General features: G+C 40.6%; 1 protein-coding gene across 2 annotated transcripts in view; it reads left to right on the top strand.

Moving 5' to 3' along the window:
- LOC126236891 (growth hormone-inducible transmembrane protein-like) overlaps positions 1–16,550 on the top strand; it is an 88,326-nt gene that overhangs the window by 8,445 nt on the left and 63,331 nt on the right. For both annotated transcript variants that reach the window (XM_049946526.1, XM_049946527.1), the window contains exon 2: positions 8,322–8,528. In XM_049946526.1, coding sequence (XP_049802483.1) covers positions 8,327–8,528 — 202 coding nt within the window. In that variant the 5' untranslated portion in view covers positions 8,322–8,326. The remainder of the gene's footprint in view (positions 1–8,321; positions 8,529–16,550) is intronic.

Below are 16,550 nucleotides of genomic sequence, written 5' to 3'. Positions count from 1 at the left end.
ATGGTGATTGATTCAGCAGTAATGTCTTTGACAGTATCCATTTAGAAACATGACACGCTCTTTGTTTTCATTCAGTATTCTGTTGGAATTGCTCCATAAATGCCTGACATTACGAAAACAGAGTAAATATCAGCAAACATTTGTCTGATAATCACAAATAAGGTTCAGACAGTATTACGAAAAGGACAGATTGCTACTTGCCACATGGTCTAGATACTGAACAGCAGATGGGCACAACAAAGACTTCTAAGCAAGTAAGCTTCTGGCCACAAGGTCTTCGTGATTTGTGTGTGTGTGTGTGTGTGTGTGTGGGCTCAAGAATAAGGTCTTTTGGCCAAAAGCTTACTTGCTTAGCAGTCTTTTTTGATGTGCCTGTTTGTGACCCAACTCCACTATATGGTCAGCAGCAATTTATCCTGCTCATAATATTGTCATTATTCCATCCTGGATTTTCCATTGTTTGACAAAGAAGGTTTCGTACGAGGGAGATTTAGTATGTACTATGTACAGTACACATTCACAAATTGTAACCCTCAAGACCTGTTTGCAACATTTAGTATGTCGATGAAAGTAATCTAGTTTTGAAAATATAATGTAATTGTGTAGATCAAAAAATCAACTCACTGAGTGATGATAGGAGAAAATTCAGAGGATAAAGAAATATGCAAGCTTTTGAAGCCAGTGGCTCCTTCTGCCAGGAGGGCCGAAAGGGAAGGAAGAAGAATGAAGGAAAAGGACTGGCAAGGCTTGGAAAATCGGGAGAGTTTGGAAATGTCACCCAGAACACCATGTCAGGGGTGACTTAATGCATGGGAAGAAAAGAAAGACAGATTGTTGGGGACTGCACTAGATGAGATTTAAACGCATGACAGCTGAAAAGTGGAAGGTAGGCTAATAAGTAAAACATATCACTATGAAAGAGTTAATAAGAGTGGAAAGCTAAGTGCTTTATATGTGCTAGAAGTAGGGGCAGGTAAAACTGGCTGTGTCAGAAAATAAGATACAGAAAACTAAAAGGGAATTAAGAAATAGTTGCTGAGGGAAAATGCTGAAACAAAGGAAATTAAAGAAAATAATTAATGTGCCAGGTGGTTGGCGAGAACCAATGACATATTGTATTGCCAATTCCCACCTGTAGAATCCTGAGAAGCTAGTGTCTGTTTGAAGAATCCAGATGGCACATGTGGTGAAACAGGCACTGAGGTGGCAACCCTCCTGTTGAAGAGCAAGCTGTCCAACAGGATACTGTGCATTGCCAATTTACACAATCTGTCTATGCCATTTCATCTTAAGTGATAACCTGTTGGGAGTTCTCTTAATGTAAAAGACTCAATGGTGTTTATATAACAGCTGGTACACAACACTTAGTGTTTCATAGGTGTCGCATCCTTTGAGAGTATATGTTTGCCAGTTACAGGGCTGGTATAGGTGTTATTAGGAGGGCACATATGGCAAGCCTTACATCAGGGATGGTCACTGGGGTAGGAGCCACAGGGTAGGGAAATGGTTGCAGAAGGAGCATGGGGTCTGACGAGAAAGGCGTGATGGACCTAATTTCAAGGCTTGATTTTAGGAAGTCGTAGCCTTGTCAGAGTAGCACTGTAATATATTAAAGACCGGGACAATACTGAGTGAGACATAGTGTGCTCCAAAGTCATTTTTTTAGAGGCATCAGCAGTACCAGGATTGGATGTGATGGCCCAGGAAATCTGGTTTTGATGTAGTCTGTTGGGGTAATTACATCCAGTAAAGGCTGAAGTGAGAATGGTGATATATTGCTATAAAGAGTCTGCAACCAAATGAATACATTTACATCGAATGACAAAAATGTTTGAGAGGCATCATTTGACATGGAAAGGATGGCAACTGTCAATAGGTAAGTACTGCTCTCTTTGAGTAGTTTTAGGTGATGATGTCGACATCAAGGAAAGTAACATGGTATTTGGAATAGGACTGTGTGAAATTCAGGTGAAGAGTGTATTAAAAGGATCTGAAAAATTTTAACAGAGCAGCCTCATCATGAGTCCATATGGAAAAGATGTCATCAGTGTACTTAAATGAAACCAGAGGCTGAAGGCTTATGGATTTGAGAAAAGCCCTTCACAAGTGACCTATGAAAAAATTGGCATAGAAAGGAGGCACGCTGCTACTCATGGCTGTGCCCCGATCTGTTTGTATGTCTGCCCCTCAGAGGTAAAGTAGTTGTTGATAAGTAGGAAGTTGATTAAAGTGAGTGGGAATGATATCATAGGTTTTATATCAGGTGGATGGTGACTGAAAAACTTTTCAGCAGCAGAGAGATTGTGTACATGGAGGATGTTGGTATAGTGGAAAGTGACATCAGTGGTGACAAGTAAAATGTGTAATTAATATAGAAGTGGAATATTTGTACCATTGGTTGCAGGTGCTGATCAGCTAAGGCAGATAAAAGTTCGGTGGATGCTTTAAAGTCAGCAACTATGGGATGGCCCAGGGTGATTGGGTTTGAAGATCTTAGGAAGAAGGTAAAAGATCAGAGTGTGGGATTTGGCTGGGTTAAGAAGCTCTGTTGACTGAGATGTTAGTCCTTGTGTGGAGCCAGAGGTTCTAAGGAGGAACTATAGATCAGTTTATATGAAAGAGACACGGATGCTGTACATAGAGATGCTGTACATAGAGGCGTCTGACAGGTGGCATGACCCTTGCTTATACACTCCTGGTGGTCTAGTACCACAGTGGTAGAACCCTTGCCTACCTGGAGGATAATGATAGCTACCAGTTTTTAGCGAACGAGGAGCCTGGATTTCTGCAGAGGATAGGTTAGGATCATGTTGCAGGGACCTGAGAAAGGGTTGTGAAGCAATACTGGGTGTTAGGAATTTCTTGGAAGGCTTGTAAGAGGTGATTTTGAGGTAGTGGTGGTGGGTCAAGATGGGATCATGGTTGGAACTGTTAAAGGCAGGGATCAGTGCCAAGTTTGCTATTGGAAAGGTTGTGGAATTGGCTTGCAAAGTCATATTTTGATTTGACATTACATGTGAAGGAAAGTAGGAACATGATTAAATGCAGCTCTAAAGCTGCAAGTGGGACCCTTGGATAACACAAATAATTCAGGAGGAGAGAGGCCTTAGCTGAGAGATTGAGAAAACTGTGGCTGGTTTTTGTGATAATGAGTTGCCATTGCTGTGGGGGAGGCAGTGGTGAAGACTGAGGGCTGTTAATAAGGTTGACCAAGCTCAGTTTGTAGGAAAGAAGTGGTAGTTGACAGTGTTGCTGTTAAGGGAATTGGAGAGTGACAGGAAGGGAAACATAACTATTGAGGTAGTTCAGGAAAAGATAGAATAGCTTTTTGGACTGATGTATGACCTGTTGTTACAGTTTGAAGTTGACTTTGCAGCTGATGCCATCTGAGGACATGAGTGGCAGATAACTGCAGGATATTGTAGAAAGAAAGAAGTGTGTTGAAGTGGAAATTGGCAAATGAGCCATATAGGACACAACCAGTCACCCTGAGCAATCCCATAATTGCTGGTTTCAAAGCACCTACAAAATGTTGAACATATTAAAGACACCAACCATTTCCTAGATCATCTGAAATCTGTGCCTGCCCCACTTCCATCACACACATAGCCTGTCGCCATTGATACCACCTCTCTTTATACCAACGTCCACCATGTACATGATGTGTCTGCTGCTGAACATTAACTCAACCTGCACCCACATGATTACAAACCTTTGACATTCTTTCTGCTCACCAATCTTATATTTGCCAACTACTACTTTACCTTTGAGTGACAACATACAAAAAGAAAAAGGACATGCCCATTGGAACAAGGATGACTCGTTCCTATGCTAAATGTTCCATGGGTCGCTTGGAGGGGGTGACTTTCCTGCAATCCATAAGTGTTCAGCCCCTGGTTTGGTTTAGGCACATTAAATCTTTTTGTTGTGCCTATTGCGACTCAGCATCTCTGCTATATGATGAGTAGCAACTTTCCTTCTCTGGTATTGTTAAATACACCTTTGTCATATGTACTCATGGTGAAGTTGACTTGTTAATTTTTTTTAATCTGTTAATACAATCTCCCAATTAAATTTTAAATGGCCTGTTTCCAAAGTCCTCGCCTTTTCCCTTGGTGTTGACCTCATCCTCTCCAAGGGTAAGCTACACACTTCTGTTCCCATTAAACCTACTAACAAACTACATTACTTACATTTTGACAGTTGCCATTCTTTCCTTGTCAAACATTCCCTCCCATACAGTGTGGGCATTAGAGGCAAATGTATTTGTTCAGATGCAGACTTTCTACAGCAGTACACCACCATTCTCACTTCAGCCTTCATTGAAAGTAATTACACTATGAGCCTAGTTCAAAAGCAAGATTTCCTGGGCTATTGCATCCATTCTTGGAACTACTGATCTCCCCAACAAACAGTTTAGGAGTACACCTCTTGTCAATCAGTATTATCCTGGTTTTGACTGCATTAATCAGGTACTTTGGCAAGGCTATGTCTTGCTAACATTGTGCCCTGAACTGAGGTCCCTCCTGCCAGAGATTTTTCCCACCATACCTGGTATAGCTTTTTGTCGCCTCCAATCTTCACTATGTCCTGGTCTGACATCATACTGCTTCTGCAACCATTTCACTACCCTGTGGCTCCTACCCCTTGAACCATCCCCAATGTAAGACTCACCATTTGCACCCTCCTAGCACCACCTATATAAGTGCTGTAACTGACAACACTTGTACTATCAAATGAAGAGCCGCGTATAAAGCAATAAGTATCATGTACCAGCTATTACATAAACACTATTTGGCCTTCTGCAATGGTATGGCTACCACCAAGTCATCAGTTAGCACGAGCGGGCATAGACCGAGATTTATACTGGCAACACAATATCCTTTTGCAGAGCATACTGTATGACAGGGCAGTTGTGACCTCTGTGCCTATTTCACCATGCATACCATCTTGGTTCTTCCCCAGACACCAGCATCCCAGAACTCGACAGGTGGTAACTGGCATTACATGTCCTTTGTTCTCGCCACCCACCTGGCCTTAATTTATGTTAATTTCTTCAGTCTCAGAATTTCTTCTCAGTAACTATTCCTTTCTTCACTCCCTTTTACGTTTCTGTGTCCTTTTTTTTCTTATTTTTTTTATTTATTTATTTTTCCACACCTTCATAAATACTATGCGCTTAGCTTTCCACTCTTAACTCCTGCACACCAGCTCTCAGGTTTCCAAATCTCATTCAGTGTAGTTCACAACAATCCAGCTTTCCTTCTCATCCAATGTGGTAAGTCTCTCCTGATCCAGGTTTCAGGATGGCTTTTTTTATCTCTCCCCATTTCCCCTAAGCCTTGCCAGTTCTTTTCCTTCTTTCCCCTTAGTGCTTCTGCCAGAAGAGGGAGCCACTGGTTCCGAAAGCTTGCACAGTTCTTTGACCTTTATATGTGTTTCCTCCTGCCGCCACTTGGTGAGAATTATACACTGCTCGAAATAATTAGAGGAACATGACGGGTGTCCTGTACTCATTTGAGCAATAATTGAGGACTGGATATGCAACTAAATTTTACTGTTATCTTTCACAAATTAAGTACTCAAAAAATCATTACATCCTACATCATTTACATAAAAATAGCTGGAACATCGTATAGTTGTTGAAAACAAACCATTCCCATTCTTCAATGAGAGCCCATGAGCAAACTCGGAGTGTCTGTGATGGAACAAGACAATCGTGAATACGTCAAACATGTTTCGCACATGCACAATGAGAGTTAGGTTGTGACTCGCTGCCTGTCATTCCATTATTTTAATGTCCAGGCTTAACAAGGTGGCAGGTACCGCTCACCACAGGTGTCTGCACACTAACCTGGCCATCAGACATTATCCAGACTAGTCTGCGAATAGCAAGTTTCGCCCAAGATGCAGTTGCCTGTTGACAAGGGAAAGGCAGAACTGAAGGCAAATTGAAAAATGATATGTCAAGTGAGATACTTCAATAGGGCATCTGGGTCATAATGTCCTTTCTTGTAATCAGTTCATTACAGTCTGACCGGACACATTGACTCCAGCGGACCTTCTGAGGTCTTGTTACGGTGATCTGGCAGTATCCATATGGCACCACAAGACAGATTGCCAGATATTCTTCACTTGGAGTTGTTACACATTGGCAACCTTGTCCAACTTGCGTTGTGTCGCGGCCTGTGTCCCTGTGGTGTGTCCACCACCTTTGGATGACACATGGAGAGGCATTGGCATCTGCAGCAACACAATGAAAATTGCACCACATTAAGATGTTGTATTGCATCTGCTTGGTTGAATACAATTTCCAAAAATGCCAACTGCCATCTATGTACCTAAATAGAAAACACTGGAATGGTGGTATTGACTTCCTTCTGAGGCACCACCTGACACCTTAATGCTTATGAAGTCAGTAGATGGAGAATGATTTTTAATTGTTGCGTATATTGAAAACAAAAATCTCAGGTCATGCAATATCACAGATACCACCTGTATCAAAATAGATTTAATATACCAGACGTCAAGACACATGCTCCCCTAATTTTTTGTAACAATGTATTATGTTTATTACACCAGGTTTGTATGAACATAAATAGTCTTATAGTGCTTTTCTGACATAATTATTGTGCTAGCGATACTTACACTATTTAAACTCTATTTATGAATAATAAAACTGCCAATAAAAACAACATATACTTTAATATACACTACCTATGAGGAACTATGTTTCTGTCCTCTGTCTTGATTTCCACTGCAGGTTGCAACACAGGCACTAGATGGCAGCTGTCAAGTGGAAGTGTTGCTGTATTTAGAGTACCAAAGCTAAAGTGTCTTAGAATGTAGCACAAAGTAAAACTGTGTAAGTGCTGTGATGTGCTTTATTTAGTTCGCCAGGACTGAAAAGGCTAGTATGGAATGGATGAGCATTTTGTAAGCAGTCCCCTTTGTAGACTAACAGTGTTTTCCCCAGCTGTTTTGCCTATGTTATGCTTCTATTTCATATTCCTACAAATTATTACAGTATGTTATTTATATGAATTGGCTGATTCATTGGTATTGTGGCCATGTGATACTAAATTTATGCGTATTGTGAAGTGCACAATTTTACATTTCAGAACTTTTAAAGCAAGTTTCCAACTTTTGCACTGCTTTGAGATTTTATCAAGAGCTGACTGGCTTTTTCTGCAGCCTTTCCTTCAAGAAGTGCTACTCTATTACAAACTACTGCATCTTTTTTTTAAAAAGTAAGCTGTTACTATTAAAATAGTCAGTCATGTTATTAACATACAACACCAAGAGAAAGAAGACACCCCACCCCCACAAATAAAAGTACTTCATGGGAATGTGCCTGAAGTACACTGTGTCCATCCTATCGAGAAGTCTTCCATCCAGTCACAAATTACCATTGATTCCCCCCCCACACACACACACACACACATTATCATACTTTTTGCTCATAAGTGTTACTATGGTACTGAGTCTAATGCTTTTCCAAAGACAGTAAATCCTACATTCACCTTATTGCCTTGATCCAAGGGTATCAAGATGTATTGTGGAAAAACTTGAGTTAGGTGTTGTGTGACCCACGATCTTGTACACAATACAGGTCACCGTGGGGTTATTCTGTTGGAGATACATAATTATTTTCGAGATCAGAATATGTTTTGTGGAAGGCTTCCTCTATCCTTCTGGTAGTTGGGTATAAACTGTGCTTTCTTTCAACCACTGGACACAGTTTTCTGTTCAAGGGGTCTACTTTACGTCATAATTAAAAGTTGAGTTAACTTTGTTGCAAATTCTGTGTAGTATCTGGTAGAGATTTCATTGGGCTCTGGAGCCTTCTTTAATTTTAATGATTTTCATTGTTTTGCAACATTTTTGTGCCAGTATCTATTTTGCTCATATTTGTAGCACTGGGGCAATGTTCTTGGAATTTCCCTTATAAAACAACACATGAAAATAAAGTTCAGCTTTTTTTATTTTACTTTTCTACCCTCAGTAGCAGTTTATATGGCATCTATGTGTACCTGAAGATTAACAGATAGGGGGTTGAAACAGGTAAATCAATCAGATGTGCACACATTCTCACAAACACAGCCACTGTTGTCTCTGCGTGCTTGTGGATGTGTGACAGTTCTGTTGTGTACATCTGATGAGCTTAGTCCATAGCTTCATTTTATCTAACAGTTTCTCTGCCCTTTTGAAAACATTTTAACCACTTTTTGTCTGGGATGTCATTTTCACAAGCTGTGTTTAGTGTGTGTGCTTTGTGCATTTGAGATATTTGATATGCAGTAAAAATACCTTTATTGCAGGAACAATGTTAATCACAACCATCTGCCGGGTGTCTGTGGCACCTTCTTTGCAACCTCTGCGTACGAGATGCCTGTCGATGAAACAGTGTTCACCAAAGATTCAAATTGTACGCTGTTTTACAAATGAGAGTCGAAATACATTTAGTGAACGCCTTGCAAGGAGGCGATCGTTGAAAGAGAAATTACTGGCGCCAGCTGGAGAAACTGGTGAGTAGCCATTGTTAATATTGTATGAACATAAGAATGTGTGGTGTAAGTATTATTTTAATAAGTATTACTAAAATGAGTTAAAGCGATCTTTAGTGCAACCCCCCCCCCCCCACACACACACACACGTTAGTCAAACAGACACAGGGAGAGAGGGGGGTTGGGGGTATTATCATTACTAGCTCTAAAACTTGAAATGTTTTTTTTTTTTTTAAGTGATCTTGTGGTTGAACTTAGTGCTGCGATTGATAATATAGTGATTTCACACTTTCTGCAACCGAAGTGTAAGGTGACATTACACCGTGATATAGTCTCACTAAGGTACTTTTTTAGGCAAGGAAAAAAGATGGGCAAAAGTGAACTTGGTCTTAAGGAGGACAGAATAATTGATTCAGGGATCACTTTTCTGCTCTTTAGTGGATTGTGTACTGAGATAAATGTTTATGCCATATTAAATCTATGTTCTGGCTTAGTTTAAGTGCCATGGAGAAGCTCAAAGAACAAGTTGGAGATTAGATGGCTTGTGGGACACAGTTTATAGTGTACGGCTTCTAAAAGGCACGAGTTCGGCCCAGTTTATAGTGTACGGCTTCTAAAAGGCACGAGTTCGGGCTGAAGCCCCAATGTCACTCAAGTGACTGGGCATAAATACTCTTAATTGTGTTAGGATAGTGTTGTCTGAAAGTCATTCTGAAATGCAATGATAATGGTGCCACACACACACACACGAATTCATATTATTGTGGCACCAAATGATGTTCATTTAGAACACATCTCATTACGCACTGATTTTATTATCTTTAAAACCATCAAGTGAGGTGGTACATTAGTTATGTACTGGACTCTTGTTCATGGTGAGTGGAGAGCAGATCTTCCATTTCATCTTCCATATGTTGATTTTTGGTAGTTTTCCCAAGTCACTTCATATAAATTATGGAATGGGTCCTTTTTGGGACATTAACTTTATACAATTCTCAAGATAAAACAACTTTCACAGGTATAAAAATTTTTTATTTCTTTACATTGCCACTGGTATGAGACCATGCACATGAGCACTTGGTTTAAACAGAAATAGTACACAATGAAGAATGTGTGTATAGAACTATTTCAGCTTCCATACAAAAGAACAAGAAATGTCTGAAAGATTTTCCTCTGTATTCTCCTCCAGTCTGACTTCGCGCTCAGTCTCTTTGGACCTCTTGAATGGTGAAGTGTTAAACCCTACCCTTGCATCCTCTCTTGGAACAATTTATCTTCAATAAAGTTGTAAGAATGGAGGCTCTATTCAGTAAAATCTGTTTTGAAATAAGGTGTTCAATTTAGTGACAAATAATAATCCAATAGAAGTATCTACAGATAAACAGAAAAAAAGGGGGGTTGACATAGTTAAGGCAGCGGAAGCATAATTAAAGTTCTTGCACAACTACCTCATCCTATGCTTAGTGCAATAGCCTGTTGAGTTATTGGATGTCACGACAGTATGTCTCAGGGAAAGTCTGTGGAACTTGCTGCTTAGTTACCTGGCCTCTGTGGAAATTGACTTTGTCAAGCTGTTTAATCATAATGAGGAGTGATTGACTAAAACAGATAATTTTTTTTCATTTCCACTATGTGCTATAGTTGATTTGGTGTAAGCTGATTACGGTGCTATCTCAACCAATAGCGTAATGCGTTTTTGTAAATGTCTCTGTGGGATTGCCTTGGTGTTGTCACAGTTCTGTAGAAGGCTACTGTTTTTGCCTGTAGCTGTTAGTGCTTCGCAGTTGAAAGCTGTTGATATTCTTACACCGCCTTGACTATAGACACATTCATTGTGTTTTCCATCAGAAAAAGGTGTGGAACATCCAGGGCAACTTCTTTTTTCTGCATAAAGTAAAGTAAAGTAAGTGTAAGTGTGTTTTGACCATGCATGCAGTTTTAAACTTTTTGCAACTACTACACACTTCATATAATCTGGTGGTATGAGGTAAAGGATTTGATAAGACTTCACTGCTGCCTTGGGGTTGTCAGACTACCTGTTGTATCCATTCTCAGGGATTTCTAGTTTCATAGCAGTTTGTAAGTACTCCTGACTTGTTTCCAAAGAATAAAGTGGGTCCCATTAGAAATTTAGGGATTGAGCTTATATGTGAAGGGTGCTGGATTAGCACATTAAATGTGACCTGAACGAGCTAGGGCTTCAAATTGAGGGAATGTACAAGCTTAATGGTTATGAGATAAGATTGCATGAAATATGACACAGGTGTAGAACTTTGTAATCATAAGTGATAAAACTCCCATTTATATACAACTTCAACGTACTTAATGAAAGGATGTTGATAGATTCTGCAGATTAATAATCTGATGCAGGAAATACGAGGTGACCAATGTAGCCAACCAGTTGACAGATAGAAAACCCATATCTGTAAGGAAGAAAATGAATTGGGTAATATATGCAATAAGCAATCATATTGTGTTGCCAATAAACTGAAACTGTTCATAGTGAAAATGTGATGTGTACATATATGTGTAATTAAATGTTCACATGTCATCTCCTTCTGCAAAGGCATTTGTGAATATAGCTTTATTTCTATCCGTGCCCTGAATTAAATGTAGATTTTTTTCCCTTATTGTTGGTTTTTTCTCAGTTTATAAAGATAAATTTGGCTAAGGATAGTACTCTGCCAGCAATGCAGTAAGCGGTATGGCCTTCTCCCTCAGGTCTGAAAACAGTCTGTGCCAAACAACACGCCCCAGAGGGCTCTACACCTTTTGAGAGTTTTGTGTAATGATCACTGGTTCCAAAGCCATTGAAGTACTTCTCCTTTTCCTGTGCTGCAGTCTTAATTATATCTTTCCTCGCACTTGGTATGTAGAACAGATTCTCTAATGATGACGTAGCTTGGTTTGTGATCTCTGATTTTCTTGGCATGATTGAGTAATAGTGAGCTTCCTGGTGTTCAGCAGATTTGTTGTTTCCATTTTCTGCACAATATTTCGACAACTGATCCCTGCTGTTGTCTTCAGGTGTTGCAGTTTTTGCTTTTATGTGTACTCACTGGCCACTGGCTGGATTCCAACCAGCTTTCTTGTAGGACATCAGCTACATTCAGTCCCAATTTTTTTTTAAATTTACGGAAGTGTGGGGCATGTTTGAAATGTTGTTCAAGCTGAGGAGTAAGGGTGGGGGGGGGGCAGAAGGTACCAAATGATAAGTTGGTTTGGAAAAATGTTCGTGAACTGGCTCAGGTTGTGCAAGCAAATTAGACTATATTCGGGGTCGTCGACTCTCAATACACAGCTGGAAGAGCAGCATCCTCCTCCAGTATGTACCACTGACTGGGATCCCTTTCATTAACTCTTTCCTTGACAATCTAAAGGCCAGTGAAATGACGCCATCTAGTAATTAAAGGAGTCACTAATTGCAAGTCATGGTGCTGCGCTCTCATAATTTCCTATCCCCAAAGTGGGTAAGCCCACATCTGTCCTGACTGCCTAAAGTGGTTAAACAGAAAAAGGAGAAATCTCTGGACAAAGCCGTTCCGCTCATCCTGGAGGTGCCAGATACCCCCCTCCCCCCCCCCCCCCCACACACACACCATTGGACTCAAAACCTATCTTGTTTGTTAGTCCATCCCCACCAGTGACCCAGTGATTCTGGTGTATGAACTTCCTTCTTTGCCCTTTGCCATTTCAAACCTTACCAAGAGACCCTAAACTTGATAATTCAAAGGAACTGCAATGGTTATTACAGTCGTCTACCAACAACAACAACAACAACAACAACAACAACAACAACAACATTGTCCTGTACTGTGATCTGTGTTGCTCTCCAAGAAACTTATTTCACTGATGAACATTCTCCAACTCTTTAGAACTTGCTGTGCATTCTGTCAGAACAATATTGGTCTCAAGGCAGCATCTAGAATGATCTGTACATTGGCTAGCACAGATGTCATCAGTGAGTGAGTTCCTGTACATACCACATTGGATACACATCAGTGTGGGTGCGAACGGTTCCAACATTATTTGCCACTCAGGAAGGGCAGTTACTTAGCTTGAGATTGCCACCTTACTCCAACAACTCTTCCCCTTTTTCTCCTACTCGAGGATTACCATATGCACCTCTCTCTTGAAGTACCAAGTCATCTGGTAGAGGCCTTCTGATTGGTCAACTTCTTCCTGACCTTGCTCTGTGTATCCTTAATGACTGTACTCCTACTCACCCTACTGCCATTTGTCACTTTTTCGACTGTTTGTATTTCCTTCCCCAGTCTCATTGCTCTCCTGCGATGACCAGTGATCGTGTCACTTCCTTGTCACTGTCAGATGGACCACTTGCCACTTTGGGCTCTCCGAAGAGCCAACTGGCAGTTGTATACATCACCATCACCTTCATTCCCTCTGTCGAATGACATCAATGAGTTTTTAGGAGACTTCTCCAATATGATCACCCACACCACTGGAATTGGTGTCTCCCTTTCTACAGACACCCTCTACAGCCACCCACTAACATGATGGACCAGCTGTGACAGCTATTCATAACTGTTACAGGGCCAGGTAAAGATCTTAAGAGACATCATTCACAGACCACTGTAATCACTTTGAAGTGGCTCTATGCAAAGGCTTGCTACCTAACCAAATGCTGGGAGTGTTTGAGAACATACAACTCTTCATTCCTGTTGTTGGTCAAGCTCTGTAGTGTATTGGGCCACTAAAGATCAGCAACTGTTCCAGGTCTCCTCCTTCATGGTGGTATTTCTACCAGTGCATTAGTTTTTGGTGAACACCTAGCGACTCACTTTGTGCCAGTTCTGGCATCGTAGTCTTAGCAGACTACCTTTCAAATGCATAAAACACCAGATGTGACATTCCCTATATTTTGCACCCCGTAACCGTAAATTATCTAAACTTTTCAGTGCCCGAGAACTGCTTCAAGCTGTTGACTTAGTCCACAACAAGTCTCTAAACTGGATTCAATTCAAAGTCAAATGAGTCAGCATCTGAATGTTACTCAGACTTCATCTACTCAGGATCTTCAGTCGTATTTGGCTAGAAGGTGTTTCCCCTTTGCAATGCACAAATGTTGTCATCCAGTCCAACTGACCATATGGTTAGACTGGAAACAGCAATCTGCAGTCTGTTCTTAAACACCAACTTCTCTTTGCAGGTTTTTTAGACTTGTTTAAAACATATGATGCCACTTGGTACCACCACCTGGTTTTACTTACCCTCCAATATGGGTTTTTAAGTCTCGTGACTGTTTCATATGTTAGCTTTCATCTCACCAGTTGCTTAAAATTAGATTTATTACGTAATGCAGCTCCATAAATGTCCCAAAGAAATGGCATTGCTCAGAGCTCTGTGCTGAGTAAAGTTACACTCTTACTGTTTGCCATCTGTTAGCTAGTGTACTCTGTCAGACCGTTGTTCTACAAACATTCAATTTCATAGTCTGAAAGTTACTGTATGGTGAGTGTCAAAGGGTACATTGTACCACTGCTAGTAACTTCACACTCGCATCTTATCTTCATGGTACTTACACGAAATGTATGTTGGCGGCAGTAGAATTGTTTTGGGTCAGCTCCAAATAATGGTTTTCGAAATTTCCTCAGTAGTGTTCCTCGTAAAGAACATTGCCTTCCCTCCAGGGATTTCCATTTGAGTTCATGAAACATCTCCATAATATGTGCATGTTGTTCAATCTTAAGGGTAACAAATCTAGCAGCCCCTCTGTGAAGCTTCAATATCTTCCTTTAATTCCACCTAGTGGAGATACCAAATCCTTGAACAGTACTCAAGAACGGGTTGAATTAGTGTTATATACGTGGTCTCCTTTTACAGATGAGCCACACTTTCCTAAAATTTTCCCAATGAACCAAAGTTGACCATTCATCTTCCCTACTACAGTCCTCATATTCTCATTCCATTTCGTATCACTTTACAGTGTTACATCTAGATATTTAATCAACCTAACTGTCAAGTAGCTCACTATTAATGCCGTAGTTGAGTATTACATTTTTCTACTTTAAGAGCTAGTTGCCATTCATCACATGAACTAGAAATCTTGTCCAAGACACCTTCTGTTGTTCTACGGCCACTCTGACACCTCTCTGCATGCCACAGCATCATCAGCAAACAGCCGCAGATTGCTGCTCACCTTGTCTGTCTGATCATTTGGATACATAAGTTACAGTTGTCATGTCACACTTCCCTGGGGCACTCTTGATGTCTTTGAACACTCGTCATCAGTGACAACATACCTAAGTCTTAAAGCTACTCACGTAACTAGAAACATATTCTGTATTCTCATACCTTTAACAGCCTGAAAATGGGATGGGGCACCCTGTCAAACGATTTTTGGAAATCTAGAAATACGGAATTTACCTATTACCATTAAACAGCTCACAGGATATCGTGTGAGAAAAAGCCAATCTGAGTTTCACATGAGTGATGCTTTCTAAACCTGTGCTGATTTGTGGACAGAAACTTTTCCACCTCAAGAAAATTTGTTATATTCGTGCTGAGTTATGTTCAAGAATTCTGCAGCAAACCATTGTTAAGGATATTGGTGTGTAATTTTGTAGGTCCATTCTTTTACCACAACTGTCACCTGCACTTCATCCCTTTCACTTGGCACTTTGTGCTGGGCAAGAGATTCAAGATATATACAAGCTAAGTAAGGGGCCAGTGTCATAGCATACTCTTTGTAAAGCCGAATTGGAATTTGATCCAGACCAGGCAACTTATTTGCTTTCATCGCTTTCGGTTGTTGTCTACACCAGGGATACCTATTATGTCTACTGTATGAGTGTCCGTGCCTTAGCCAAACAACAGTTTCTTTGGCTGATTGTCCTTAGTGAATGAATTAAGCACAAAATTTAAAACTTCATCTTTCCTTTTGCGTCTTCTATTGCCACCCCAGACAGTTTGAGCAACAGGATAGAAATCTTAGACACACTTAGCGATTTTACGTAGGACCACAATTTTCTCGAGTTCTTCTCAACATCTTTTACTAAGAATGTATGCTGTATGTATCGGTCTTTTTACAGATGTACGAATCACTACTGACTTTTGCCTAGTGTTATTCTGCGCATCCTCACTTGAATCGATAGTGCAACATTCTTTGGTTCCGCAGCATTTGCTGAATTTTGTTCTTAAACCATGGCCTTCCCCATCCTTAATCCTTGTGCTGTGTGATGACAACCTTTGCATTCATTGTAGCTATCAATCTGTAACCTCAGCTGCAAAGAGCTATCTGAAAACTCTCAGCTTGACCCTTCCCCGTGGCTTGCAGTTCTCTACCATGAAATTGCACACAGCCAATTCCGTCACACCAAGGAGCATCCTGACCCATAACTCTACTTGGGTACCTGGTACTCTGATGTTATTGTGAAGTCCTGATTTCTGGGATTTTCGTTGATATAAAAGGCCAACATGTTGTTGCGTACCATATTAATCAACTAAAGACTAGCTGGATGTGAATGTTTAACACCATCTGCTTCCTCTCCCACACCTCTTTGGGTGCACACTACACTTTTTTACTCAATATTTATTGTGCCGTGGATTCATTCAGACTGGGCTGTGGTTGCCACGTTTGTGGCTCAGCGGAACCTTTGGCTTTGAAATTATTGAACCCACTACTTCATGATGAAGTAAAATTGATGAAACATTCTGGGCTATTCCTCTAGACAGTCCCCCACTGAAGTGAGATCTTACCTCCTGATTTCCAGTATTACCATGCTCACTTGCGCAATCACCATACTACAATTTCCTATTCATCCAACTTATCAGGTTCCTTTTTCATGCAAAACATAGTGAGCCATTGACACTAATGATGGCACAATCGACTGCTTTTAACAACTGATTGGTCAGTTGATTGATTTTTTGTAATTGAATGAAAATTAAACCACCCTGGCATTGTAGGTTTTCTCAACTACACAGATTACCATAGCATGCCTCCCTTCTCAATCCAAATTCCAATTCGCATGAGGAGGGAGAATGCTAAGTTGGTCTGTGCAGTTGTGTAAAGCCAATGTGCCA

Source organism: Schistocerca nitens, chromosome 2 (genome assembly GCF_023898315.1).
Source record: "Schistocerca nitens isolate TAMUIC-IGC-003100 chromosome 2, iqSchNite1.1, whole genome shotgun sequence".
Lineage (NCBI taxonomy): Eukaryota > Metazoa > Arthropoda > Insecta > Orthoptera > Acrididae > Schistocerca > Schistocerca nitens.
This window is presented reverse-complemented; position numbering and strand designations above follow the sequence as displayed.